At 42.1% G+C, this 27,271-nt stretch overlaps 1 protein-coding gene across 1 annotated transcript in view; it reads right to left on the bottom strand.

Annotated features, from left to right (window-relative positions):
- Nucleotides 1-5,354: 5,354 nt before the first annotated feature.
- The window catches only part of LOC120021842 (pro-neuregulin-1, membrane-bound isoform-like), a 60,478-nt gene continuing 38,561 nt past the window's right edge, over nt 5,355-27,271 (bottom strand). The window contains exons 4-9 of the mRNA XM_038965689.1: nt 23,023-23,046; nt 21,292-21,394; nt 21,023-21,149; nt 14,905-15,035; nt 7,332-7,532; nt 5,355-6,060 (exon numbers count right to left, since the gene is read on the bottom strand). Coding sequence (XP_038821617.1) covers nt 5,355-6,060; nt 7,332-7,532; nt 14,905-15,035; nt 21,023-21,149; nt 21,292-21,394; nt 23,023-23,046 — 1,292 coding nt within the window. The remainder of the gene's footprint in view (nt 6,061-7,331; nt 7,533-14,904; nt 15,036-21,022; nt 21,150-21,291; nt 21,395-23,022; nt 23,047-27,271) is intronic.

Here is a 27,271-nt window from a genome sequence, read left to right as displayed (position 1 = left end):
CAAGGCAGTTAACCCACTGTTTCCCAGTAGGCCATCATTGTAAATAAGAATGTGTTCTTAACTGACTTGCCAAGTTAAATAAAGGTTACATTTACAATTAAAATAAAAAATAAAAATGTAACGAGTACTTTTAGGTGTCATTGAAAATGTGTGGAGTGAAAAGTGCATTATTTTCTTTAGGAATGTAGTGAATTAAAAGTTGTAAAAAAATACTAAAGTAAAGTACAGATACCCCCCAAAAATACTTTAAAAATACTTTAAAGTACTACTTAAGTACTTTAAGCCACTGGTTTTGGAAAATATTTAAGACAGAGACAAAGGCTTTGAGGTGGTGGTCCTCAAACACAAAACATTGGTTTAATATTTTTATTTTAAAAAAGTACTTAAGATTTTCATGGTGTTTACATAAATTGAAAGCAATTCATCAAGGGGTATATCAAGATGTGATTGACGGGAGATTTTGTTCTGGTTTCTAGCCACACAGCTAATCACCAGTGTGTATGTACACTCAAAGTACTTGTGCATTTTTTATTTGAATTTATTTATGTTGAATAACATAGCGGTATCAATGCTTAAAGGCAAACAGACATTTGAGCCCATATTGAAGACAACATATACAGTGGGGCAAAAAAGTATTTAGTCAGCCACCAATTGTGCAAGTTCTCCCACTTAAAAAGATGAGAGAGGCCTGTAATTTTCATCATAGGTACACTTCGACTATGACAGACAAAATGAGAAAGAAAAATCCAGAAAATCACATTGTAGGATTTTTAATGAATTTATTTGCAAATTATGGTGGAAAATAAGTATTTGGTCACCTACAAACAAGCAAGATTTCTGGCTCTCACAGACCTGTAACTTCTTCTTTAAGAGGTTCCTCTGTCCTCCACTCGTTACCTGTATTAATGGCACCTGTTTGAACTTGTTATCAGTATAAAAGACACCTGTCCACAACCTCAAACAGTCACACTCGAAACTCCACTATGGCCAAGACCAAAGAGCTGTCAAAGGACACCAGAAACAAAATTGTAGACCTGCACCAGGCTGGGAAGACTGAATCTGCAATAGGTAAGCAGCTTGGTTTGAAGAAATCAACTGTGGGAGCAATTATTAGGAAATGGAAGACCACTGATAATCTCCCTCGATCTGGGGCTCCACGCAAGATCTCACCCCGTGGGGTCAAAATGATCACAAGAACGGTGAGCAAAAATCCCAGAACCACACGGGGGGACCTAGTGAATGACCTGCAGAGAGCTGGGACCAAAGTAACAAAGCCTACCATCAGTAACACACTACGCCGCCAGGGACTCAAATCCTGCAGTGCCAGACGTGTCCCCCTGCTTAAGCCAGTACATGTCCAGGCCCGTCTGAAGTTTGCTAGAGAGCATTTGGATGATCCAGAAGAAGATTGGGAGAATGTCATATGGTCAGATGAAACCAAAATATAACTTTTTGGTAAAAACTCAACTCGTCGTGTTTGGAGGACAAAGAATGCTGAGTTGCATCCAAAGAACACCATACCTACTGTGAAGCATGGGGGTGGAAACATCATGCTTTGGGGCTGTTTTTCTGCAAAGGGACCAGGACGACTGATCCGTGTAAAGGAAAGAATGAATGGGGCCATGTATCGTGAGATTTTGAATGAAAACCTCCTTCCATCAGCAAGGGCATTGAAGATGAAACGTGGCTGGGTCTTTCAGCATGACAATGATCCCAAACACACCGCCCGGGCAACGAAGGAGTGGCTTCGTAAGAAGCATTTCAAGGTCCTGGAGTGGCCTAGCCAGTCTCCAGATCTCAACCCCATAGAAAATCTTTGGAGGGAGTTGAAAGTCCGTGTTGCCCAGCAACAGCCCCAAAACATCACTGCTCTAGAGGAGATCTGCATGGAGGAATGGGCCAAAATACCAGCAACAGTGTATGAAAACCTTGTGAAGACTTACAGAAAACGTTTGACCTCTGTCATTGCCAACAAAGGGTATATAACAAAGTATTGAGATAAACTTTTGTTATTGACCAAATACTTATTTTCCACCATAATTTGCAAATAAATTCATTAAAAATCCTACAATGTGATTTTCTGGATTTTTTTTCTCATTTTGTCTGTCATAGTTGAAGTGTACCTATGATGAAAATTACAGGCCTCTCTCATCTTTTTAAGTGGGAGAACCTGCACAATTGGTGGCTGACTAAATACTTTTTTGCCCCACTGTATAATGGGGACAGAGAAACACAATGGTTCCAAAATATAAAATTTCCACACTTTTCAAATATATACCAACCAAATATATAAAACACGGATTAAAATATGTAATATGTAATTAAAAGATGAAATAAGAACCACAAAATAAATAAACACTAAATAAATAATATAAAGAAATATAAATCTGTTGGCCCAATCTGAAATGTATCATCATCATTACAAATGTAGAATTTAGGGGGGGTAAAGCCTTCATACCATAGTGTCATGCTAATGCTGGCGACAAGCAGATTGAAGACTGTCGATTGTTAAGAGGAAATTACCATTTGGAAACAATGAATCTTTACGGGTTGGTTATGAAGTCCCAAAAGTGATCATGTAGTAAAGAAAATTTGTCTAGTTACCTATTCATTATAGTGATAAATTATTGGTGACAGTCTTCAGCAGGCCATGAATACTCATTCAACCCATATCTCATGTGGTTCCTGTCTAGCATGACTCCTAAATGTATCCTTGGGATATAACATAAATATTATATAATAAAATATGTTAATGTCGATGATATTACACAGAGATAACACAAAGTCGGACAGTTGAAAACAAATACGTACTGTATTCACACAAAAGAACAGATTGGATAATGTAACATCTAAAATGTTTACATTATCCAAAATGTTTAGAAGGACAAAAATGCAGAAATTGACTAGCATACTAAAACACAATTGAAACATATGAAAAAGCTTTCACTATGTACCTTATTTCATATTGGTGCTTTATCTTTGATCGCTAGAATGCACTACCCACAGATGTGTTGTTGAAAGACTGAGTCATATATTCAATCATTCATTCAGTACATATCTCGAAAAATTTGGACTTGCAAGTCATGAGATGTGACTATAGTGAGAGCAAGAATCGTACAGAGTATTGCTTAACCAGAGATTACTAAATACATCTATTATATAGAACGCAATACACAGAATAATGGCAAGGATATACATAGTGCATTCAGTAAATATCCCAAGATACTAACCGTTACCCAATTTACCCAATTATTTTTATTTTATGAATTATTCTAAACTCAGCAAAAAAATAAATGTCCCTTTTTCAGGACCCTGTCTTTCAAAGATAATTCGTAAAACTCCAAATAACTTCACAGATCTTCATTGTAAAGGGTTTAAACACTGTTTCCCATGCTTGTTCAATGAACCATAAACAATGAATGAACATGCACCTGTGGAACGGTCGTTAAGACACTAACAGCTTACAGTTGGTAGGCAATTAAGGTCACAGTTATGAAAACTTAGGACACTAAAGAGGCCTTTCTACTGACTCTGAAAAACACCAAAAGAAAGATGTCCAAGGTCCCTGCTCATCTGCATGAACGTGCCTTAGGCATGCTGCAAGGAGGCACGAGGACTGCAGATGTGGCCAGTGCAATAAATTGCAATGTCCGTACTGTGAGACGCCTAAGACAGCGCTACAGGGAGACAGGATGGACAGCTGATCGTCCTTGCAGTGGCAGACCACGTGTAACAACACCTGCACAGGATCGGTACATCCGAACATCACACCTGCGGGACAGGTACAGGATGGCAACAACAACTGCCCAAGTTACACCAGGAATGCACAATCCCTCCATGAGTGCTCAGAATGTCCACAATAGGCTGAGAGAGGCTGGACTGAGAGCTTGTAGGCCTGTTGTAAGGCAGATCCTCACCAGACATCACCGGCAACAACGTCGCCTATGGGCACAAACCCACCGTTGCTGGACCAGACAGGACTGGCAAAAAGTGCTCTTCACTGATGAGTCACGGTTTTGTCTCACCAGGGGTGATGGTTGGATTTGCGTTTATCGTCGAAGGAATGAGCGTTACACCGAGGCCTGTACACTGGAGCGGGATCGATTTGGAGGGGCAGGATCCGTCATGGTCTGGGGCAGTGTGTCACAGCATCATCGGACTGAGCTTGTTGTCATTGCAGGCAATCTCAATGCTGTGCGTTACAGGGAAGACATCCTCCTCCCTCATGTGGTACCCTTCCTGCAGGCTCATCCTGACATGACGCTCCTCAATCCCATTGAGCACGTCTGGGACCTGTTGGATCGGACGGTGAGGGCTAGGGCCATTCCCCCCAGAAATGTCTGGGAACTTGCAGGTGCCTTGGTGGAAGAGTGGGGTAACATCTCACAGCAAGAACTGGCAAATCTGGTGCAGTCCACGAGGAGTTGATCCACTGCAGTACTTAATGCAGCTAGTGGCCACACCAGATACTGACTGTTACTTTTGATTTTGACCCCCCCTTTGTTCAGGGACACATTATTCCATTTCTGTTAGTCACATGTCTGTGGAACTTGTTCAGTTTGTGTCTCAGTTGTTGAATCTTGTTATGTTCATACAAATATTTAATCATGTTAGTCAGATTACACATTCAACATTCTTCCTAGGTGATTGACTTGGTAATGAATGTGTTATTAGCTAACGGGCCAAGAAAAGCATAAAAAAATACTAATCCAATTTTATTTTACCATTTGAGTCAACCAAAAGTGAGTGGGGGGAAATCTTGAAATCCTGTATAATATTTTGGTGCTGTGTTAGGTAAACACTAAATACTTTGTTGTATGCACCTCTGTTAGTAGGCTATGACTGCATTACTGTGAATGAGGAGAAATGACATGCACTTGTACACAAAAGCAACACCGCAGTAGAACACCATTGTATTGAGCTTACAGTGAGTAGTTCATACAGGTCATTATAGGTAATGCATAGTGCTGGTGGATTCTTTTGTTTTAAGGGTCAGGTGGAAATGCCAACAGCGAGATGGAAATTATGAATATATGGACCAGAGTCGTGATGCAGTTCCCTTAAGCACACCAAATGGAAATTAAAGGCACCATTGACATCTTTCTCCATTGAAATACTCTGAACCATTGGTATATAGTAGTGTATGGCACTTTCTTTCATGACATGAGCATGTTTGTACACATTTCTATTTATTTATAAAATACTTTATTCACTACTTCGCTAAAATAAACTTTTTCTTTCTTTCTTTTTTTTTGCAAATATTTAATTCATAGAAAATAAGAGTTGAGTAGAGACTTATTTATTTTTGAATCTGACATAAGTATTTTTCTAAGCGATATTTTTAATTTTTGACATTATACAGCAATTGGATCTTGGTTGGCGATGATGCTGGATAACCTGGCTTGCAGGTCATCCTGCGGGGAGAGTCGGAGTGCTGGGTAAGTTCTGCAACTGTCTGTGAGCGGCTCCACACCCGCAGCTATGGAATCCTGTAAGCTCAGGAAGGGCGTGTCCTCTCCCACGCGATAGGACTCCTCCGTGTCGCTCTCCGAGCTGCTCCTCGCCGTACTGCTCACTCGCTCGTTGGACTCCGTTTCGTGGCCCGTCGTGTGGCCGTTGGGCTTTGTGCTATTGGCACGTCGGCCATTGTTGCTGTTTGTGAGTTTTTTCGGGAGGCTTTGCGGGGGGAAGGTTGGTACCACAACCGTGGCGGCGACCGCCTCGTACTCCTGCGTGGTCTCGCATTTGTCGTTCTCGACAATCCTCAGCGGGCTGGGCGGGGGGCTGTGGGCCTTGTGGCCATAGTTGTAGTGGGCAGAGTTCCTTTTGGACTGGCTGTGGTGGTGGTCGGGGCGCGGCGGCTTGTCACGGGGCCACAGCGTGGTGGTGAACAGCAGGGGGTGCTCCTCTTCGCCAGAGGGGCTGACTGCCACCGAGGGGACTGAGGTGGCCAGGCTGGATAGTGGGGCCGAGATCTCAGAAGGAGGGGAGGCCGGGGTCACGGGAGAGAGCAACTCCACAGGAGACAGGCGCGTTGGGGTGGTCATTGCTGATACATACCTGACAGACAGGACCAAAAGAGAAGCCACTATCGATTAGGAACAGAAAAGTCAGAAAACACAACTGTATGTATGGACAACACTTGAATCCTTATTAGGGACACATACTGTTAACACATGCTTTTTAGCTAAATTAACTAAATCCATAGCATTACATTTTGTTCCCTATAGGTACAGTCAAATCCTCAAGTGCACGTCCGATGAGCGTAGGCTCCTTTACTGAAGTGCAGTGCAATTCACCAGTCTCCACTCAAATACTTTCTTTTTTACATTCCTCTACTCTCGTTCAGGATACACATCCATTCCCGATCCATTTCATCAATCAGGTGTAGGACTGTATAGGCATTTCTCTTTGTATGTGTGGGGAGGACAGAGACACTGATGTGAAGAACACTGGAGCATTTGTCTCCGTGTGCCCTAGCCAGTCATTGGAGTTATGTGCACAGATGGGTCCTCTCTGACTCAGTGTGGCCTGTGATCTTTGCTGCACAGCTCGACTCTGACAACACGGTTACACCTGCGCTCATCAGCACCACATTGGTTTACTAATGAGGATTTATGAAGTCATCATTGTCCATTAGGTTTGATCTAGGAGGGACTGTTTGTGAAGTCTAAATATAGGTGTCATGTGTGCTCCCTCTCCGGCCTCTGGGTCACCAGGCTGCTCATTATGGCGCACACCTGTCACCAGCGTTACGCGCACCTGCACATCATCAGACTCACCTGGACTCCATCACCTTCCTGATTACCTTCCCTATATATGTCACTCCTTTTGGTTTCCTCCTCAGGCGTTATTGTTTCTGTTTCCTGTCTGTGCATTGTTCGTGTTTCTTGTTTTACATTATGTTGTGTTTATTTATTAAAACACTCCCTGAACTTGCTTCCTGACTCTCAGTGCACACCGTTACAATAGGACAGCTCATAGGAAACCTCTAATAATTAACAAATAACTATTTCATTCAGAAGAAAGAAAATGATAGCATGGCAATGGAAATACCACAAATCTTGGATTAAATCTTGGTTTACTGTATATTTATAAAAAAATGCCCTGATATATAAAATTAATGTTATTCCCTAAAAATGATATCAAGTATAATCTCTAAAATATAAATTATTCTTAAATGGATATCTCTATTTAACTCAGGTCATTAAGAAGTGGCAGACACTATCATTAGTCACAAACCCTCAATTAGTTGTATGGGCTGAAGGGAGGTTATTGTGTGTAAAGCAGCATGGAGCACCATCAGCTACATTAGGGCATCTTTCTCCTACCTGTCTCTGAACGGCGAGTCCCTGGAGGAGTCTGGCGTGTCTCGGGTGTTCTTCAGGTAGACACTCAGGTCTCTGGCGCCGCCCGTGGCGTCCAAACGACCCCGGTGGATGGGCGTGGCGTGCCGGCTGTTCTCCGTTGATGACATCACCAAGACAGAGCAGCTGTGAGAGAAGGCACACTCGCTGCGGCAGTTGCTCCAGCTGAGGGGAGACAGAGGAGAAGGAAGAGGGTAGACAGAAGAGGGAAATTAATTGCTTCTCTTAAATGACGGCAAAACACTGGCTGCTTCAGACACTGACGTAAGCTGTAAACATGTTAAAACATGTCTATTGCCAACCTGGGTTCAAATACTTTTAGAAATAATTTCAAATACTTCAGCTGGGCTTGATTGAGCTTGCCCGGCTTAATGGACCAATAGAATAGTCCCAAATCTGCTAAAACTGCCTATCTTACACTCCAAGCAGGCTAGAATAAAACCACAAAGTATTTAAAGGATTAAAATAGCACTTAAACGCAGGTTGCTCTACATGTTCAACCTGAGCCTCAGTTGTCCCATAGTAGTTAATGTTGCACTACAATACATTGTCCACTGCTGTTTTACGGTTCAAGATCACAGAACCGCTTTCCTTGTTGAATCCAGCGTCAATCATTCAGTGAGCGAGGTGATTCGCAGGCAATCATGTAACAGGACGGGTTATCATTCTATCAACCGCCAACTGACAGAGACTAATCACAACAGGGCGATTCAGACTTAGGAAATGTATGCCTTTCCCACACACGCCGTCCCTACGCACTTCTCAGTATTTAGTATTCAGACTTACCATATTTAGTCGCATAATGCGCTCTGTAGGTGTGGATACCTTGCGAGCTCTGAATAAATTTAATTCAACCGCTGAAAACCCTCCCACTTGCTGGCCAACAGATTGTCTTGTGGAGTTTCCATTCAATAGGGGTTTCAGTACATTTATCTTAAGCCATCCCTTAAAATACGGTGTACCTTTTAGTTAGAATTTTGTTGACAGGCTCACTAGAATATATTCAGAATATTAGGGATCAATGATCAATGAAAGAAAGCCATCTAAATATATGCATATTACATTTTGTCTCCGTTTCAGCACCAATTGGTAGATTAGAAAATACTTTGATTTTGTAGATTATTTAAATTCAGGAAAGTATTAACGTATCATTAAAAAATGGTTTGGAGAGCCTTTACGCAAATGGTGGTTTTTATTCATTCTGAAAATTGCCACATTCAGTTCTTCAACCCATGGTAATGTTGGAAGATTAGTGTACATAGAATTATGGTAGGGAGAATTGTGTTCAATAGTAGGCTATACCCTCGTCTATCGCCTGCACTAACCATGGAACTGTGTGATGACACGGCCAAGTATTGGCAATGCGTCGGGTTCAAACTGCTCCATAACAATTTAATTAGCCAACATGGCTTTTTTTATATTATCAACTGTAACTAATGATCCTCAGCAACAACCACATGGCCACGACAGTGTTTACAGAGGAAGCAAATTCATGTAAACGAAACAATGTAATTAAATGGAATGATAATGTAGGCTATACAGTACCAAGTGAAGGGCACTAACAATAGTTGTGTGGTTATTAGGCCTAATGATGGTAGATATTGATAGTCATACAGGGCTCTACGAGTGGGCTAAAGGTGGCTTAGCACCCTCAGTTCCAACTTGTGCCCCCTCAGTTTTAGTTTTATGTCCCTATATAAAAATAGCAAAAAAAACTTCAAATGATTGAGTGACAGGTTGGCACTAAATACATCGGTATACTCTGCTGCGCTGTCAGCACAATGGACAGAGCGCGCCGTGGTGTGTGTATGGGGCCTATGGAAAGCCACTGGGGTGGTTAGGTATGACTCCTTTTGCGTTTCCATAAAAAGCAGGAAAAAACACTTCTCATATATATGGTAAGCTAAGTGAGTAATGTGATACGCCTCCGCTTGTAATATTTGAATTATGTTTATAAGGGCGGAGTCAAGTTTACCAGTCAGGCCCTGGTGAGGACGCCGTGTTGGAGGCCCGAACTGTCTCTTTCCTGCTCCTCTGCTGTTCTTATAGGGGGCCCTATGATAGGGCGCGTGAGGTTTTCATCCCGACATTGACGGATACTGAATTGATTGTGAACAAGCTCTCTCCAGAGCCTAGAGAGGAGAGGGTGTGCTCTGACCCTTTCCCCAAGCTTGGAGAGAAAATGACTGCACTGCAAAAAATGTTCCTTGGTTTGGAACGGAAGTTGTGTTGGGGGGTCTGGAGACAACCCAAGGGTTCGCTGTGCATCGTTCTGGAGAGAACACTCCCTTACCTGCTTCAACAAAAGCCCATGTGGGGAAGTTTGTGCCCTCGCATTGCCAAAAGGTTAGTGGACAGTGTTTAGGGCCTGGGGAAGGAGTTCATCTGCCTCGGGGCAACTGCTATGATGTTCATTTTTTGCTCCACTTATCTACATTCACCAAATGGACATACCATGTCGGTGAATATGCATCATGTACCCAGTGCTCATTTGGAATGTACCATTCTGCCTTGCTGTCACAAGTTTGGGTAGTGTGTCCGTTTAAGAGGGGTGGTCAGAAAATACTGAACCGTAATGATTTCATTTGAAGGGAAAATGACCAAAGCTATGTCCTGGCAATGTTTGAGGTTACTGCTTATGTGTGAGGAATGTGTCTCGAGCATAATTTAAAATGTCGAGACCAGAATAAGGGGAGGGTGTGTGGCAAACACTGCCAGAAGGCACTTATTTTACGCTGATACAGCGCAAGGGAGATAGGTTGTTGTGAAATCTGTAGCCTGTCACTTCAAAAGCACTCAATGATCTCAAGAGTCTCTGCATTTGAACTTTGTTTATTGTGATATAAGCAGAATTCAATATAATTCCAATGCAAGAACCCCAATAAATGTAGCCCCCTCAACGATTTCAACTGCCCCCTGGCGCCGGGTCTGCTGATAGTGGCTAACATTTAACATGAAAGAAATAGGAAACAGAGAAAATTGGGGTAGCTTATGATTACGACATTCGAGAGTGCCCATCCCTGTAAGTTTGCATTTGTTTTTGTATTTATTATGGATCCCCATTAGCTTATGCCAAAGCAGCAGCTACTCTTCCTGGGGTCCAGCTAAATTAAGGCAGTTTATACAATTTTAAAACATTACAATACATTCACAGATTTCAAAACATACTGTGTGCCCTCAGGCCCCTACTCCACCACGACCACATATCTACATTACTAAATCCATGTGTATGTATAGTGCGTATGCTATCGTGTGTGTGTGTGTGTGTGTGTGTGTGTGTGTGTGTGTGTGTGTGTGTGTGTGTGTGTGTGTGTGTGCGCGCCAATGTTTGTGTTGCTTACAGTCCCCGCTGATCCATGTGTTCCATTTTACCTGTTTTTTAAATCTAATTTTACTGCTTGCATCAGTTACTTGAGGGAGTGTTATCTCCATGTGGAATAGAGTTCCATGTAGTCATGGCTCTATGTAGTACTGTGTACCTCCCATAGTCTATTCTGGACTTGGGGACTGTGAAGAGACCTCTTGTGGCATGTCTTGTGGGGTATGCATGGGTGTCCGAGCTGTGTGCCAGTAGTTTAGACAATTAGGTTAGAATTGTGGAGAGTGGCGTGTATTCATGGATACCAAGGGAAGCCAGGCTTCCCAAAACATTTACAGAGAGAAAAAAAAAACATAAAATAATTTTTTTGTTTTGTATTTATTATGGATCCCCAATAGGTGCCAAGGCAGCAGCTACTCTTCCTGCGGTCCAGCAAAATTATGGCAGTTTATACCATTTTAAAAACATTATAATGCATTCACAGATTTCCCAACACACTGTGTGCCCTCAGGCCCCTACTCCATACTACCACATATCTACAGTACTAAATACATGTGTATGTATAGTGCGTATGTTATCGTGTGTGTGTATGCATGTGTCTGTGCCAATGTTTGTGTTGCTTCACAGTCCCCGCTGTTCCATAAGGTGTTTTTAAATCTAATTTTACTGCTTGCATCAGTTACTTGATGTGGAATAGAGTTCCATGTAGTCATGGCTCTATGTAGTACTGTGCGCTTCCCATAGTCTGTTCTGGACTTGGGGACTGTGAAGAGACCTCTTGTGGCATGTCTTGTGTGGTATGCATGGGTGTCTGAGCTGTGTGCCAGTAGTTTAGACAGACAGCTCGGTGCCTGCAACATGTCATAAATACAAGCAGTGATGAAGTCAATCTCTCCTCCACTTTCAGCCATGCATATTATTAATATTAGCTAACTGTGCACATCCAAGGGCCAGCAGTGCTGCCCTGTTCTGAGCCAACTGCAATTTTCCTTTTTGTGGCACCTGCCCACACAACTGAACAGTAGTCAAGGTGCGACAAAACTAGGGCCTGCCTGGTTGATAGTGTTGACGACTTCTCGCCGTCTAAGCTACTACTGCATCAATATGTTTTGACCATGACAGTTTACAATCTAGTGTTACTAGCAGTTTAGTCATCTCAACTTGCTCAATTTCCACATTATTTATTACAAGATTTAGTTGAGGTTTAGCGTTTAGTAAGTGTTTTGTTCCAAATGCAATGCTTTTAGTTTTAGAAATATTTAGGGCTAACTTATTCCTTGCCACCCGCTCTGAAACTAACTGCAGCTCTTTGTTGAGTGTTGCAGTCATTTCAGTCACTGTAGTAGCTGACATGTATAGTGTTGAGTCATCTGCATACATAGAAACTCTGGCTTAACTCAAAGTCAGTGGCATGTCGTTAGTAAAAATTGAAAAAAGCAAGGGTCCTAAACAGCTACCCTGGGGAATTCCTGATTCTAACTGGATTATATTTGATAGGCTTCCATTAAAGAACACCCTCTGTGTTCTGTTAGAGAAGTAACTCTTTATCCACATTATAGCAAGGGGTGTAAAGTCATAACACATATGTTTTTCCAGCAGCAGACTATGATCGGTAATGTCAAAAGCTGCACCGAAGTCTAGCAAGACAGCCCCCACAATCATTTTATCATCAATTTCTCTCAGCCAATCATCAGTCATTTGTGTAAGTGCTGTGCTTGTTGAGAGTCCTTTCCTATAAGCATGCTGAAAGTCTGTTGTCAATTTGTTTACTGTAAAATAGCATTGTATCTGGTCAAACATAATTTTTTCCAGAAGTTTACTAAGGGTTGGTAACAGGCTGATTGGTCAGCTATTTGAGCCAGTAAAGGGGGCATTACTCTTCTTGGGTAGCGGAATGACTTTAGCTTCCCTCCTGGCCTGAGGGCACACGCTCTCTACTAGGCTTAAATTGAAGATGTGGCAAATAGGAGTGGCATTATAGTCTGCTATTATCCTCAGTAATTTTCCATCTAGATTGTCAGATCCTGGTGGCTTGTCATTGTTGATAGATACCATAGTTGTTTCACCTCTTCCACATTGACATTACAGAATTCAAAAGTACAATTCTTGTCTTTCATAATTTGGTCCGATATACTTGGATGTGTAGTGTCCAGTGTTTGTTGCTGGCATGTCATCCCTAAGTTTGCTTATCTTGCCTGTAAAGAAGTCATTAAAGTAGTTTGCAATATCAGTGGGCTGTGTGATGAATGAGCCATCTGATTCAATAAATGAAGGAGCAGAGCTGGCTTTTTCCCCCAAAATGTAATTTAAGGTGCCCCAAAGCTTTTTACTATCATTCTTGATATTGTTTCATGGTGTAGTTTATTTTTATTTAGTTTAGTCACATGATTTCTTAATTTGCAATACGTTTGCCAATCAGTTGGGCTGCCAGACTTAATTGCCATACCTTTTGCCTCATCCCTCTCAACCATAAAATGTTTCAATTCCTCATCAATTCAAGGGGATTTAACAGTTTTTATAGTAATTTTCTTAATAGGTGCGTGCTTATTAGTAACAGGAATAAGTAGTTTCATAAATGCGTCAAGTGCAGCGTCTGGTTGCTCCTCATTACACACCACAGACCAGCAAATATTCTTTACATCATCAACATATGAATCACTAAAAAACGTGTTTTATGACCTCTTATACACTATATTAGGCCCAGCCTTTGGAACTTTGGTTTTCCTAGATATGGCTATTATATTGTGATCACTACATCCTATTGGATTTGGATACTGCTTTAGAGAAAATATCTGAAGCGTTAGTAAAAATGTGATCAATACATGTTGATGATTTAATTCCTGTGCGGTTTGTAACTACCCTGGTCCAGGTTGCAGGCACTGGTTACAGTTTTAATTTTTTTCCTGAGTGGGCAGCTTGATGATAGCCAGTCAATATTTAAATCACCCAGAAAATATACCTCTCTGTTGATATCACATACATTATCAAGCATTTCACACATATTATCCAGATAGTGACTATTATCACTTGGTGGTCTGTAGCAGCTTCCCACCAGAATGGACTTTAGGTGAGGCAGATGAACCTGTAGCCATATTACTTCAACAGTATTTAACATTAGATTGTCTCTAAGCTTTACAGGAATGTGGTTCTGAATATAGACCGCAACACCGCCTCCGTTGGTATTTCTGTCTTTCGGTAGATGTTATAACCATGTTTTGCTACCACTGTATCATCAAAGCTATTATCTAAGTGTGTTTCAGAGATAGTCAGAATATGAATGTCATCTGTCACAAGCAAGTTATTGACTTCATGAACCTTGTTTCTCAGGCTACATAAGTTAAAAGGCTGTACAGTTTCAATTCTGCATAATGGCACAGCATTTCATAAGCTGTACTGTGGGAAATGGATATGTTGACATGCTTCAGTATGCTACCATATAACTGGTTTCACGTCTCCATCGATTATAAGGTAATATAAATCTAAAACAAGTGTCATTTATATATACACAACTCCCTTATCGAAAACGGATTACTCATTTACCTAGCTCGTATCAAGTTGTAAATTACAGTGCATGGAGAATGGTGTTATTTCTATCGGAAAGCATAAAGTAGATGCTATTTCCACTTGGAACCGGTAGATTCACTAGATGTTATTCATGGTTTCCTCGCGTGTAAAGGTGGTGGAATTATAAGGGCATTAAGTTGAAGGTCAGAATACGGCGTATCTGTAGATACACTTCCTCTATTCGGTCTCCACCCCAAACGGAGAGCATGTGAAAAACACACTATTCTCATGCTTAAGTTCAAGGTCCGAATACGCATGGAGAGAAAAGATCCTAAAAAGATCATTACGTTCAATTGACGTGCCTTAACTGGGGTCGGAATTCCCCCCAATGTGAACTCATTGCTTTTCAAACCCCTGATATAAACGGAGGGGAAAGAGGAAAGGAGGAAAAGCGGAGGTTGGCTGGGGTGAAATGAGAAGGACTTCGATTAAGATAGCGTAGAGAGGCTGTAATGCATCTTGACAGTTATGACAGATTGAAGGAGATGAAAAGAACATTATATAAAAGCACTTTATCTTAGACACATTATTACGGTGTCTTCTTAGAGCAAGCGCTATTGCTCATCTCTTTTTAAAAGCGGACGACTTTTACAGATGGGAGGAGAGGAAGGAAAGGAAAAAGGAAAGCTGTCGTGTCGGATTGTATAGGGTTACCTTTGACTGGAGGTGTGGGTGACCGTTGTGGATTGATGCACTGATGATGTGTACTGGCTCGTGGAGAAAGACATTTCCGTTTCCTTCACGGGTAGATGCTGTGTGGGCAATGCATTTTTAGACACAAATTGCTATAAGAAGGGAAACGGGAAACAATCAAAAGAAGCATCAATAATAAGGCCATGAAATCACGTTCACAATATGAAATGTGCAGATACTGTAGCTCTATGTACTCTGAAACAAGTCAACAAAAATATATACAGTGCCTTAAGAAAGTATTCAAACCCCTTGACTTTTTCCACATTTTGTTGTTTTATAGCCTGAATTTAAAATGGATTAAATTGAGATTGTGTCACTGGCCTACACACACACACAACCGCCCATAATGTCAACGTTGAATAACGTTTTTCGAAAGGAAGGAAACCGCTCAGGGATTTCACCATGAGGTCAATGGTGACTTTAAAACAGTTACAGAGTTTAATGGCTGTGATAGGAGAAAACTGAGGATGGATCAACAACATTGTAGTTACTCCACAATACTAACCTAAATGACAGGATGAAAAGGAAGCCTGTACAGAATAAAAATATTCCAAAACATGCATCCTGTTTGCAATAAGGCACTAAAGTAAAACTGCAAAAAATTGGGCTTAGAAATTAACTTTATGTCCTGAATACAAAGCGTTATGTTTAGGGCAAATCCAACACAAAACATCACTGCATCAAGTTATGGGTATGCTTGTCATCGGCAAGGACTAGGGAGTTTTTCAGGATAAAACGAAACGGAATAGGGCTAAGCACAGGCACAATTCTAGTGGAAAACCTGGTTCAGTCTGCTTTCCAACAGACACTGGGAGACAAATTCACCTTTCAGCAGGACAATAACCTAAAACACAAGGCCAAATGTACACTGGAGTAGCTTACCAAGATGACATTGAATGTTCCTGAGTGGCCTAGTTACAATTTTGACTTAAATCTATGGCAAGACTTGAAAATGGCTGTCTAGACATAATCAACAACCAACTTGACAGAGCTTGAAGAATTAAAAAAAGAATAATGTACCAATACTGTACAATCCAGGTGATCAAATATTGTTATCCACGTCGGCACCAACGATGTTAGGATGAAACAGTCAGATGTCACCAAGCGCAACATAGCTTCAACGTGTAAATCAGCTAGAAAGATGTGTCGGCATTGAGTAATTGTCTCTGGCCCCCTCCCAGTTAGGGGGAGTGATGAGCTCTACAGCAGAGTCTCACAACTCAATCGCTGGTTGAAAACTGTTTTCTGCCCTTCCCAAAAGATAGAATTTGTAGATAATTGGCCCTCTTTCTGGGACTCAACCACAAACAGGACCAAGCCTGGCCTGTTGAGGAGTGACCCCCCCTAGCTGGAGGGATGCTCTCGTCTACGAACATAGACAGGGCTCTAACTCCCCTAGCTCCACAATGAAATAGGGTGCAGGCCAGGCAGCAGGCTGTTAGCCAGCCTGCCAGCTTAGTGGAGTCTGCCACTAGCACAGTCAGTGTAGTCAGCTCAGCTATCCCCATTGAGACCGTGTCTGTGCCTCGACCTAGGTTGGGCAAAACTAAACATGGCGGTGTTCGCCTTAGCAATCTCACTAGAATAAAGTCCTCCTCCATTTCTGCCATTATTGAAAGAGATTGTGATAACTCACATCTCAAAATAGGGCTACTTAATGTTAGATCCCTCACTTCAAAGGCAGTTATAGTCAATGAACTATTAATCACTGATCATAATCTTGATGTGATTGGCCTGACTGAAACATGACTTAAGCCTGATGAATTTACTGTGTTAAATGAGGCCTCACCTCCTGGATAAACTAGTGACCGTATCCCCCGTGCATCCCGCAAAGACGGAGGTGTCGCTAACATTTACAATAGCAAATGTCAATTTACAAAAAAAACCCGACGTTTTCGTCTTTTGAGTTCCTAGTCATGAAATCTATGCAGCCTACTCAATCACTTTTTATAGCTACTGTTTACAGGCCTCCTGGGCCATATACAGCGTTCCTCACTGAGTTCCCTGAATTCCTATCGGATCTTGTAGTCATAGCACATAATATTCAAATTTTTGGTGACTTTAATATTCAAATGGAAAAGTCCACAGACCCACTCCAAAAGGCTTTCGGAGACATCATCGACTCAGTGGGTTTTGTCCAAAATGTCTCTGGACATACTCACTGCCACAGTCATACTCTGGACCTAGTTTTGTCCCTTGGAATAAATGTTGTGGATCTTAATGTTTTTCCTCATAATCCTGGACTATCGGACCACCATTTTATTACGTTTGCAATCACAACAAATAATCTGCTCAGACCCCAACCAAGGATCATCAAAAGTCGTGCTATAAATTCTCAGACAACCCAAAGATTCCTTGATGCCCTTCCAGACTCCCTCTGCCTACCCAAGGACGTCAGAGAACAAAAATCAGTTAACCACCTATCTGAGGAACTCAATTTAACCTTGCGCAATACCCTAGATGCCGTTGCACCCCTAAAAACGAAAAACATTTCTCATAAGAAACTAGCTCCCTGGTATACAGAAAATACCCGAGCTCTGTAGCAAGCTACAGAAAATTGGAACGGAAATGGCGCCACACCAAACTGGAAGTCTTCCGACAAACTTGGAGAGACAGTACCGTGCAGTATCGAAGAGCCCTCACTGCTGCTCGATCATCCTATTTTTCCAACTTCATTGAGGAAAATAAGAACAATCCAAAATGTATTTTTGACACTGTAGCAAAGCTAACTAAAAAGAACAATCCAAAATGTATTTTTGACACTGTAGCAAAGCTAACTAAAAAGCAGCATTCCCCAAGAGAGGATGGCTTTCACTTCAGCAGTAATACATTCATGAATTTCTTTGAGGAAAAGATCATGATCATTAGAAAGCAAATTACAGACTCCTCTTTAAATCTGCGTTTTCCTCCAGCGCTCAGTTGTGTTGAGTCTGCAACAACTCTGCCAGGACCTAGGATCAAGGGAGACAATCAAGTGTTTTATTACTATATCTCTTGACACAATGATGAAAATAATCATGGCCTCAAAACCTTCAAGCTGCATACTGGACCCTATTCCAACTAAACTACTGAACGAGCTGCTTCCTGTGCTTGGCCCTCCTATGTTGAACATAATAAACGCTTCTCTATCCACCGGATGTGTACCAAACTCACTAAAAGTGGCAATAATAAAGCCTCTCTTGAAAAAGCCAAACTTTGACCCAGAGAATATAAAAAATTATCGGCCTATATCGAATCTCCCAGTCCTCTCAAAAACTTTTGAAAAACTAACCCAACTCACCGCCTTCCTGAAGACAAACAATGTATATGAAATGCTTCAGTCTGGTTTTAGACCCCATCATAGCACTGAGACTGCACTTGTGAAGGTGGTAAATTACCTTTTAATGGTGTCAGACCGAGGCTCTGCATCTGTCCTCATGCTCCTAGACCTTAGTGCTGCTTTTGATACCATCGATCACCACATTCTTTTGGAGAGATTGGAAACCCAAATTGGTCTACACGGACAAGTTCTGGCCTGGTTTAGATCTTATCTGTCGGAAAGATATCAGTTTGTCTCTTTGGATGGTTTGTCCTCTGACAAATCAACTGTAAATTTCGGTGTTCCTCAAGATTCCATTTTAGGAGCACTATTGTTTTCACTATATATTTTACCTCTTGGGGATGTCATTCAAAAACATAATGTTAACTTTCACTGCTTTGCGGATGACACACAGCTGTACATTTTGATGAAATATGGTGAAGCCGCAAAATTGCCCTCGCTGGAAGCTTGTGTTTCAGACATAAGGAAGTGGATGGCTGCAAACTTTCTACTTTTAAACTCAGACAAAACAGAGATGCTTGTTCTAGGTCCCAAGAAACAAAGAGATCTTCTGTTGAATCTGACAATTAATCTTGATGGTTGTAGTCGTCTCAAATAAAACTGTGAAGGACCTCGGCGTTACTCTGGACCCTGATCTCTCTTTTGACGAACATATCAAGACTGTTTCAAGGACAGCTTTTTTCCATCTACGTAACATTGCAAAAATCTGAAATTTTCTGTCCAAAAATTAATCCATGTAGAAAAATGTATCCATGCTTTTGTCACTTCTAGGTTAGACTACTGCAATGCTCTACTTTCCGGCTACTCGGATAAAGCACTAAATAAACTTCAGTTAGTGCTAAATACAGCTGCTAGAATCCTGACTAGAACCCCAAAATTTGATCATATTACTCCAGTACTAGCCTCCCTACACTGGCTTCCTGTTAAGGCAAGGGCTGATTTCAAGGTTTTACTGCTAACCTACAAAGCATTACATGGGCTTGCTCCTACCTATCTTTCTGATTTGGTCCTGCCGTACATACCTACACGTACGCTACGGTCACAAGACGCAGGTCTCCAAATTGTCCCTAGAATTTCTAAGCAATCAGCTGGAGGCAGGGCTTTCTCCTATAGAGCTCCATTTTTATGGAATGGTCTGCCTACCCATGTGAGAGACGCAGACTCGGTCTCAACCTTTAAGTCTTTATTGAAGACTCATCTCTTCTGTAGGTTCTATGATTGAGTGTAGTCTGGCCTAGGAGTGTGAAGGTGAACGGAAAGGCACTGGAGCAACGAACCGCCCTTGCTGTCTCTGCCTGGCCAGTTCCCCTCTCTCCACTGGGATTCTCTGCCTCTAACCCTATTACAGGGGCTGAGTCACTGGCTTACTGGTGCTCTTCCATGCCGTCCCTAGGAGGGGTGCGTCACTTGAGTGGGTTGCGTCAATGACGTGGTCTTCCTGTCTGGGTTGGCGCCCCCCCTTGGGTTGTGCCGTGGCGGAGTTCTTTGTTGGCTATACTCGGCCTTGTCTCAGGATGGTAAGTTGGTGATTGAAGATATCCCTCTAGTGGTGTGGGGGCTGTGCTTGGCAAAGTGGGTGGGGTTATATCCTGCCTGTTTGGCCCTGTCCGGGGGTATCATTGGATGGGGCCACAGTGTCTCCTGACCCCTCCTGTCTCAGCCTCCAGTATTTATGCTGCAGTAGTTTGTGTCGGGGGGCTAGGGTCAGATGGTTATATCTGGAGTATTTCTCCTGTCTTATCCGGTGTCCTGTGTGAATTTAAGTATGCTCTCTCTAATTCTCTCTTTCTCTCTTTCTTTCTCAATTTCTTTCTTTCTCTCTCTCGGTGGACCTGAGCCCTAGGACCATGCCTCAGGACTACCTGGCATGATGACTCCTTGCTGTCCCCAGTCCACCTGGCCGTGCTGCTACTCCAGGTTCAACTGTTCTGCCTGCGGCTATGGAACCCTTACCTGTTCACCGGACGTGCTACCTGTCCCAGACCTGCTGTTTTCAACTCTCTAGAGACAGCAGGAGCGGTAGAGATACTCTCAATGATCGGCTATGAAAAGCCAATTGACATTTACTCCTGAGGTGCTGACCTGTTGCACCTTTGACAACTACTGTGATTATTATTATTTGACCATGCTGGTTATTTATGAACATTTGAACATCTTGGCCATGTTCTGTTATAATCTCCACCCGGCACAGCCAGAAGAGGACTGGCCACCCCTCATAGCCTGGTTCCTCTCTAGGTTTCTTCCTAGGCTTTGGCCTTTCTAGGGAGTTTTTCCTAGCCACCGTGCTTCTACACCTGCATTGCTTGCTGTTTGGGGTTTTAGGCTGGGTTTCTGTACAGCACTTTGATATATCAGCTGATGTAAGAAGGGCTATATAAATAAATTTGATTTGATTTGATTTATAAATCTCTTAGATACTCCCCAGAATGTCTCAAAGCTGTAATCGCTTCCAAAAGGTGTTTCTAACATGAATTGACTCAGGGGGTTGAATACTTATCTAATCAAGATATATTAATGTATTATTATTCTTTTATTCTTTTTTTACAAATGTTTAAAATGTTCTTAGACTTTGACAGAGTGCTTTGTATAGCTCATTGACAAAAAAAGACAATTAAACCCATTTTAATCCCATCTTGTAACACAACAAATGTGGAAAAAGTCAAGGGCTGTGAATACATTCTGAAATCAATGAACATTTGAAAGTTAGCGTGAGAGTTGCTTAGTCACCATTATAAGGTGTAAGCTACGTGAGTGACTTACATTGACAAACTGGACGTTTTCAAGGGAAGGGTTATAAATCGGAGGTCCATTAGCCATACTAGCCATGGTGTTTCTCTCATTTCGTAGGCTCTGCCTCAGAAGATGATGGAGCGTTTTCCTCTGCTTTCTGTGCACGTAAAGACAAACTGCATTGTGAGACTGACCAGCCATTTAGCCAATCCAAAAATCAGAGGGATGACATATTTTGTCAAAGGTTGACATCAGAGGTTGTGATTTTGAGTTTAGCGTAAAAATGTGACGTGAATTACTTTGTTTTGCAGTAGGCAACCACACACATGATTCCAACCACTAGGAGTGCAATGCAGATTCCTGTTATTGTTAATACACGTTTCTGATACAGCTCCTCAGCTTCTGGAAAAGAGGACAATGCATTCTTAAAACTCCACAACATGCAGGCCTTACTGTTACACAAACCAAGCTCTACTTGGAAATCCCAAGGGAAATGAACAAACGTGTGTTAGGTGATGTATTATAGGGTTATACGTTCACAGAAACAAACCGGGGCACAACGTTTTAGAGGAATCACGTTGGCTTTATTCATGGCATTTCTTTCTGCAATGTTAAACAATGTTTGGCTACTGAACGTGGCCCAGATATAACATTGTGTTAGTGGGTGTTGGCTGTTGACCGAGACGGAGGAAATCGAACACATTGATCTGAGGAGGCAGTTCTGTTAAATCCAGTCGGGAAGCGAGGAAGTGTTAGTTCAAGGTCGGGCTCAGTAATCATGACTAGGCAAACCACAGAAAATGCATTTTCCACAATGCATTCTAACCAGACCAGGTGTTACTAATACAACAGATGCATACTGTATATAAGACATTGTTATGCATCAAGAAAATTAAAATCACTCCTTTGTGTAATGTTAATATTCTAATACTGCAAACAGTGCAACATTGTTTGTTCACAGGACCCAGCGCTTGGAATTATGGAATATTTGTCTTTCAAAATATTTATAGGTTACAAGTCACCAGATTAGGGGATCAAGTGAAGTGTGTAATTATATGAACTGTTCAGTAATCGCACCTAGTTTGTACTCTACTCCGTTTAAAAAAAATTGGTCGGTTTGCCTCAGTATTACGTGTCCTGTGAACAAATGATGCTAGAAACAATCACTTTTTAAAATGAAGAACAATTATTTGGTCAATTTTTCAACATCAAGATCACTTAAAAGACCTACAGCAAAAACGGACATCACTGATGAGACAAGGGGAGGTAGCATGAGATGACAGGAAAACAAAATGGGATACTGGACACATACAGTACATCCACACGGTACAGTAGGAAATAGGAAGACAGGAAAGAAGGAGATGAAATGAATGGGTAGCGAGGAAGGACGCTATCAGCATAGCTGGCATGACATGCGAAATACTGGTTGGAACAGAGGAGGGATCAGGGGAGATGCAAGGAAGAGGCAAAAGCAAGAGCTGAAGGGATCTGAACATACAGCATAAACACACTGCAGTCTCTCCGGGCACCTACACTATCTAATGTGTGTCGGACACAACAACGAGATAGTCTACTGTAGCTCAAACGTTTGAATGAGTCTAATGTGAGTTTATGGTGGACATTTTAGAACCTAATGTGTGTGGTGGTATTTGTATGTGTGCAGGTTAATTTGACTATACGCTAACACATCGAGGTTTTCCAGAAATGTATAATTGAAGGTGTCATGACCAAGCGTTGTAGATGCTGGCTACACCATGCGGCTTCGAAACTTGAGTGGAACTATATGACGTTAATCACATTGCCATTTTTGGGCTTGCTGCCAGAATAACAGCATAAAGGCTTGATAGATGGGCAGCATATTTGAGCTACATATATAGCGTGCATGTATGTTTATTATTCTATAACAAATAGTGTATGTTATGGCTGGATGATCCCTTCATTGGCACAAGGAAACTGACTGGAGTTGAGGGGGGCAGGCTCAAGCTTCTAGTCCTACGTCTGCAAACTGACGAGAAAGGAACTATCCATACCCATAAATTCAATCCCAAGATGTTCTGCCAATGCAGACACGTGACAAAAAGAAAAGAGAGGTCTTTTTCAGATGAGGTGTTATTCAGAACTATATTGCTCACAAATTGTTTTGACAGAGAATGGAATAATGCATTATAACTGACTATTTCACCTTATAGAATAATTCTATAATTATTCTAGAAGAGGGTTTGGTCCTGGGGCCTCCCATAGGTGCATGTTTTGTTGTTTGCCCTAGCACTACACAGCTGAACAAAACATGCACCCATGGGAGGCCCCAGGACCAAGTTTGGGAAACCCTGTTCTAGAATATCCACTCTATTATAGTCTAACAGCTAACTAAGTAACTAAGATGATGTTACCACAATTAGGAAAAGTGATCAAACACCTAAACCCATCGAATACATGAGTTAATCAAAAAATGCATTAAAATCTATCCATCTAATAATCGCTACCGTGAGAGGAACTTTCCCGGTGCAGTGGCATGCACATGCAAACATCACTTTGCTTGCATTACCAATGGTAATGTCACTACATGGTCAATCAGGCAGGTTTACGGGCACTTGGTAGGGCATTAGTCGTTCAATGTTAAACACTACGGCATGTCCTACACCTCTCACGATGTGTGATGATCATGTACTATTTCTATTCCCAACACACACTAATGCAGATCTACAAAGTCAATTTTGCCGTCATACCAAATTCTCATTTGCCATTACTCCGATCAACAGCCATGCCTGTTAAATATGTTTAGAGGAATACAAAAATTATATGTACAGTATATATACAGTGCATTCGGAAAGTTGGAAGACCCCTTCACTTTTTACATATTTTGTTACCTTACAGCCTTATTCTAAAATGGATAAAATTCCAATGCCACTGTTATGTACTGTGATGTACTTCCTATTCTTTCTTTGACAATAGGCTACAATTATCATACTGTTATTTTGGTTAATAGCTGTGTTATCGAAGGAGCTGTGATGTGATTATAAAGTTGTGTATAAACTGACGCAATGAGGTAGTATAGGAACAGAAGGCCTATTTTTCCCTGAGTAAATCTGACTAATATTCAAACATCTTGTTGGTCCTTAAAAACGATGCAAAACATAAACACATGGCTGTTCTGCACTTGTGAACCCTTAGCTTACAAGGCACCTTTCATATGACTGTCCCAGCAACGCTGCTCTGAAAAATGTATAGAAATTCAGCCAATACTTTATAAATGGGATTAGATTTAGTCCCATTATGCCAATGTGAACAAAAAATGTTTTTGTAACCTATACATGTTCTCTACTCAAAATATGGTTGGTGACAACAATAACAGCCACTCTGTTCTTGGTCAAATTCTATGACTCATCTCATTGTTAACAAATATCAAAGTCCTGCTTTCACTGTGTGTCATATGACCGCTGACTGAGTTTCAAAGGTTTTGCAACTTTCCCTACATGGTCACGGGCAACTGTCACGCCTCAGGAGAGTGCAGAGTACTATCAATATCAACAACATCTTCAACTACTCTCGCTGGGTCAAACAAGGACAAGTCAAATCAGAAGCAAAGGACTCTTTCCTGAATACTACTCTGAACAGACCCTAACATATACCTCCACTTTCAGTAGCGTACAAGCAGCCCTTGTCAGGAGGTCCATTTGTCAGCGAGCGGTATATGATTGTGCTCTCAGCTCTTCTGAACCCCTGTCGGAGCTGTCTTCATGTCTGTCCTCTCTGATCTCAGCTGCGTTCCCACATCAAGCGTGAAAATATATGACTATGTTGGCAACAGCCATACGGAGACATTGGCTGTCCCCCCTTTGGATAATATTTCCTGATCGTCAAGGACAGGGCTGCGTCCATCCTTTCTCGGCCTATACTATGCACACACAGCATCCGTAGCTCCTCCTCATCTACAGCATCCCTACTCCTCCGACGTAGCAGTGAGTGTCTCTTGTTGCATTGCTGGCAGCGTGCCATCCTTGCAGCTCCAGCGGTTCATGGACAGGGTATTTTTCCCTGGCTAGATATAGGCCACCAACTGGCATAGCCGCGGGAAGAGGTTTGGGGGTGGGGTGTGCTGAGAATTTTTGGTCCGCTAATAAAGTAAAGTCCCAGTGCACTATTTTTGTGTAAAAAAATGGTTTTCTAAATAGTACAAGTGGGCCACGATGATTAGAGGAACAGATAGCGACAGCGGCGTTCATTTGATTAGCTCCTCCAATACACTCGCTGTCATCTCAGGGAGACGCAAAATACAACTCCCTCTGTTCCTTTGCTTCCTCCACACTCCGATTACATCTCAATAGGCGTCTTTTTAGGGAAGGGTTTGGCCTGCAGGGATGTCCTAGTGACTAATGACTCCTGTGGCGAGCCGGGCGCAGTGCATGCTGACACGGTCGCCAGGTGTACAGTGTTTCCTCCGACCTATTGGTGCGGCTGGCTTCCGGGATAAGTGGGCATTGTGTCAAGAAGCAGTGCGGCTTGGCTTGGTTGGGTTGTGTTTCAGAGGACGCACGGATTTCGACCTTCGCCTTTCCCGAGTCCGTACAGGAGTTACAGCGATGAGACAAGACTGTAACTACCAATTGGACACCATGAAATTGGGGAGAAAAAGTGGTAAAAAAATGTTTGCAGACAACACAGCAGTGGTAGGCCTGATTACCAACATCGAGAGAGCCTACAGGGAGGAGGTGAGGGCCCTGGCGGAGTGGTGCCAGGAAAATAACCTCTTCCTCAACGTCAACAAAACGAAGGAGCTGATCGTGAACTTCAGGAGACAGCAGAGGGAGCACACCCCTATCCACATCGACGGGACCGCAGTGCAGAAGGTGAAAAACTTCAAGTTGCCTCACAGCTGCACCATCGAGAGCATCCTGACTGGTTGCATCACTGCATGGTATGACAACTGCTCGGCCTCCGACCGCAAGGCACTACAGAGGGTAGTGCGTATGGCCCAGTACATCACTGGGGCCAAGCTTCCTGCCATCCAGGACCTCTATACCAGGCGGTGTCAGAGGAAGGCCCTAAAAATTGTATAAGACTCCAGCCACCAGTACCGGAGCGCCAAGTCTAGGTCCAAGAGGCTTCTAAACAGCTTATACCCCCAAGCCATAAGCCTCCTGAACATCTAATCAAATGGCTACCCAGACTATTTGCATAACACTGTTGCTACTCTCTGTTATTATCTATGCATAGTCACTTTAATAACTCTACCTACATGTACATATTACCTCAATTACCTCGACTAACCGGTGCACCCGCACATCGACTCTGTACCGGTACCCCCTGTATATAGCCTCGCTATTGTTATTTTACTGCTGCTCTTTAATTATTTGTTACTATTATTTCTTATTCGTTTTTTTTCTTTCTTTTTTTTAAACTGCATTGTTGGTTAGAGCTTGTAAGTAAGCATTTCACTGTTGTATTCGGAGCATGTGACAAATAAAATTTGATTTGATTTGACTGCCTGTCTTTCAGAACACCTACATCACGGCCTGTTCACCCCGCTATCATCCGGAAGTCGAGATCAGTACAGGTGCATCAAAGCTGTTTCTATCTCAAGGCCATCAGAATGTTATATAGCCATCGCTAGCCAGCTACCACCCGGTTACTCAACCCGGCACCTTAGAGGCTGCTGGCCTACTGTATGTACATCGACATGGAATCACTGGTCACTTTAATAATGGAACACTAGTCACTTTAATAATGTTTACATAATTTTTTACTCATTTCATATTTACAGTTGAATTCAGAAGTTTACATATACTTTAGCCAGATAGATTTTAACTCAGTTTTTAAAGTAAAAATTCCCTGTCTTAGTGTCACGATCGTCGTAACAATGAAGAGAGGAGGACCAAGGCGCAGCGTGATAACAGTACATCTTCTTTTTATTTGAAGACGAACATGAAACTAACACTGACAAACTATACAAAAACAACAAACGACCGTGAAGCTATAGAACGAAAGTGCAGACACAAGCAACTAACGTAAAGACATAGACAATCACCCACAACCTACCTAATGACTATGGCTGCCTAAATATGGCTCCCAATCAGAGACAACGATAGACAGCTGTCTCTAATTGAGAACCAATCTAGGCAACCATAGACATACAAACACCTAGACTGAACACTGCCCCATAAACATACAAAAACCATCGCTGCGACTGTCCATTTCCTTGTTGCAGACAGACGAAAAAAAGTTCAACTTTGACCCTGTCGCTGTGTCCGTTGTCATGGTTACCTGACCGAGTCAGCAACG

This window comes from Salvelinus namaycush, chromosome 26, assembly GCF_016432855.1.
Source record: "Salvelinus namaycush isolate Seneca chromosome 26, SaNama_1.0, whole genome shotgun sequence".
NCBI classification, from domain to species: Eukaryota; Metazoa; Chordata; class Actinopteri; order Salmoniformes; family Salmonidae; genus Salvelinus; species Salvelinus namaycush.
This window is presented reverse-complemented; position numbering and strand designations above follow the sequence as displayed.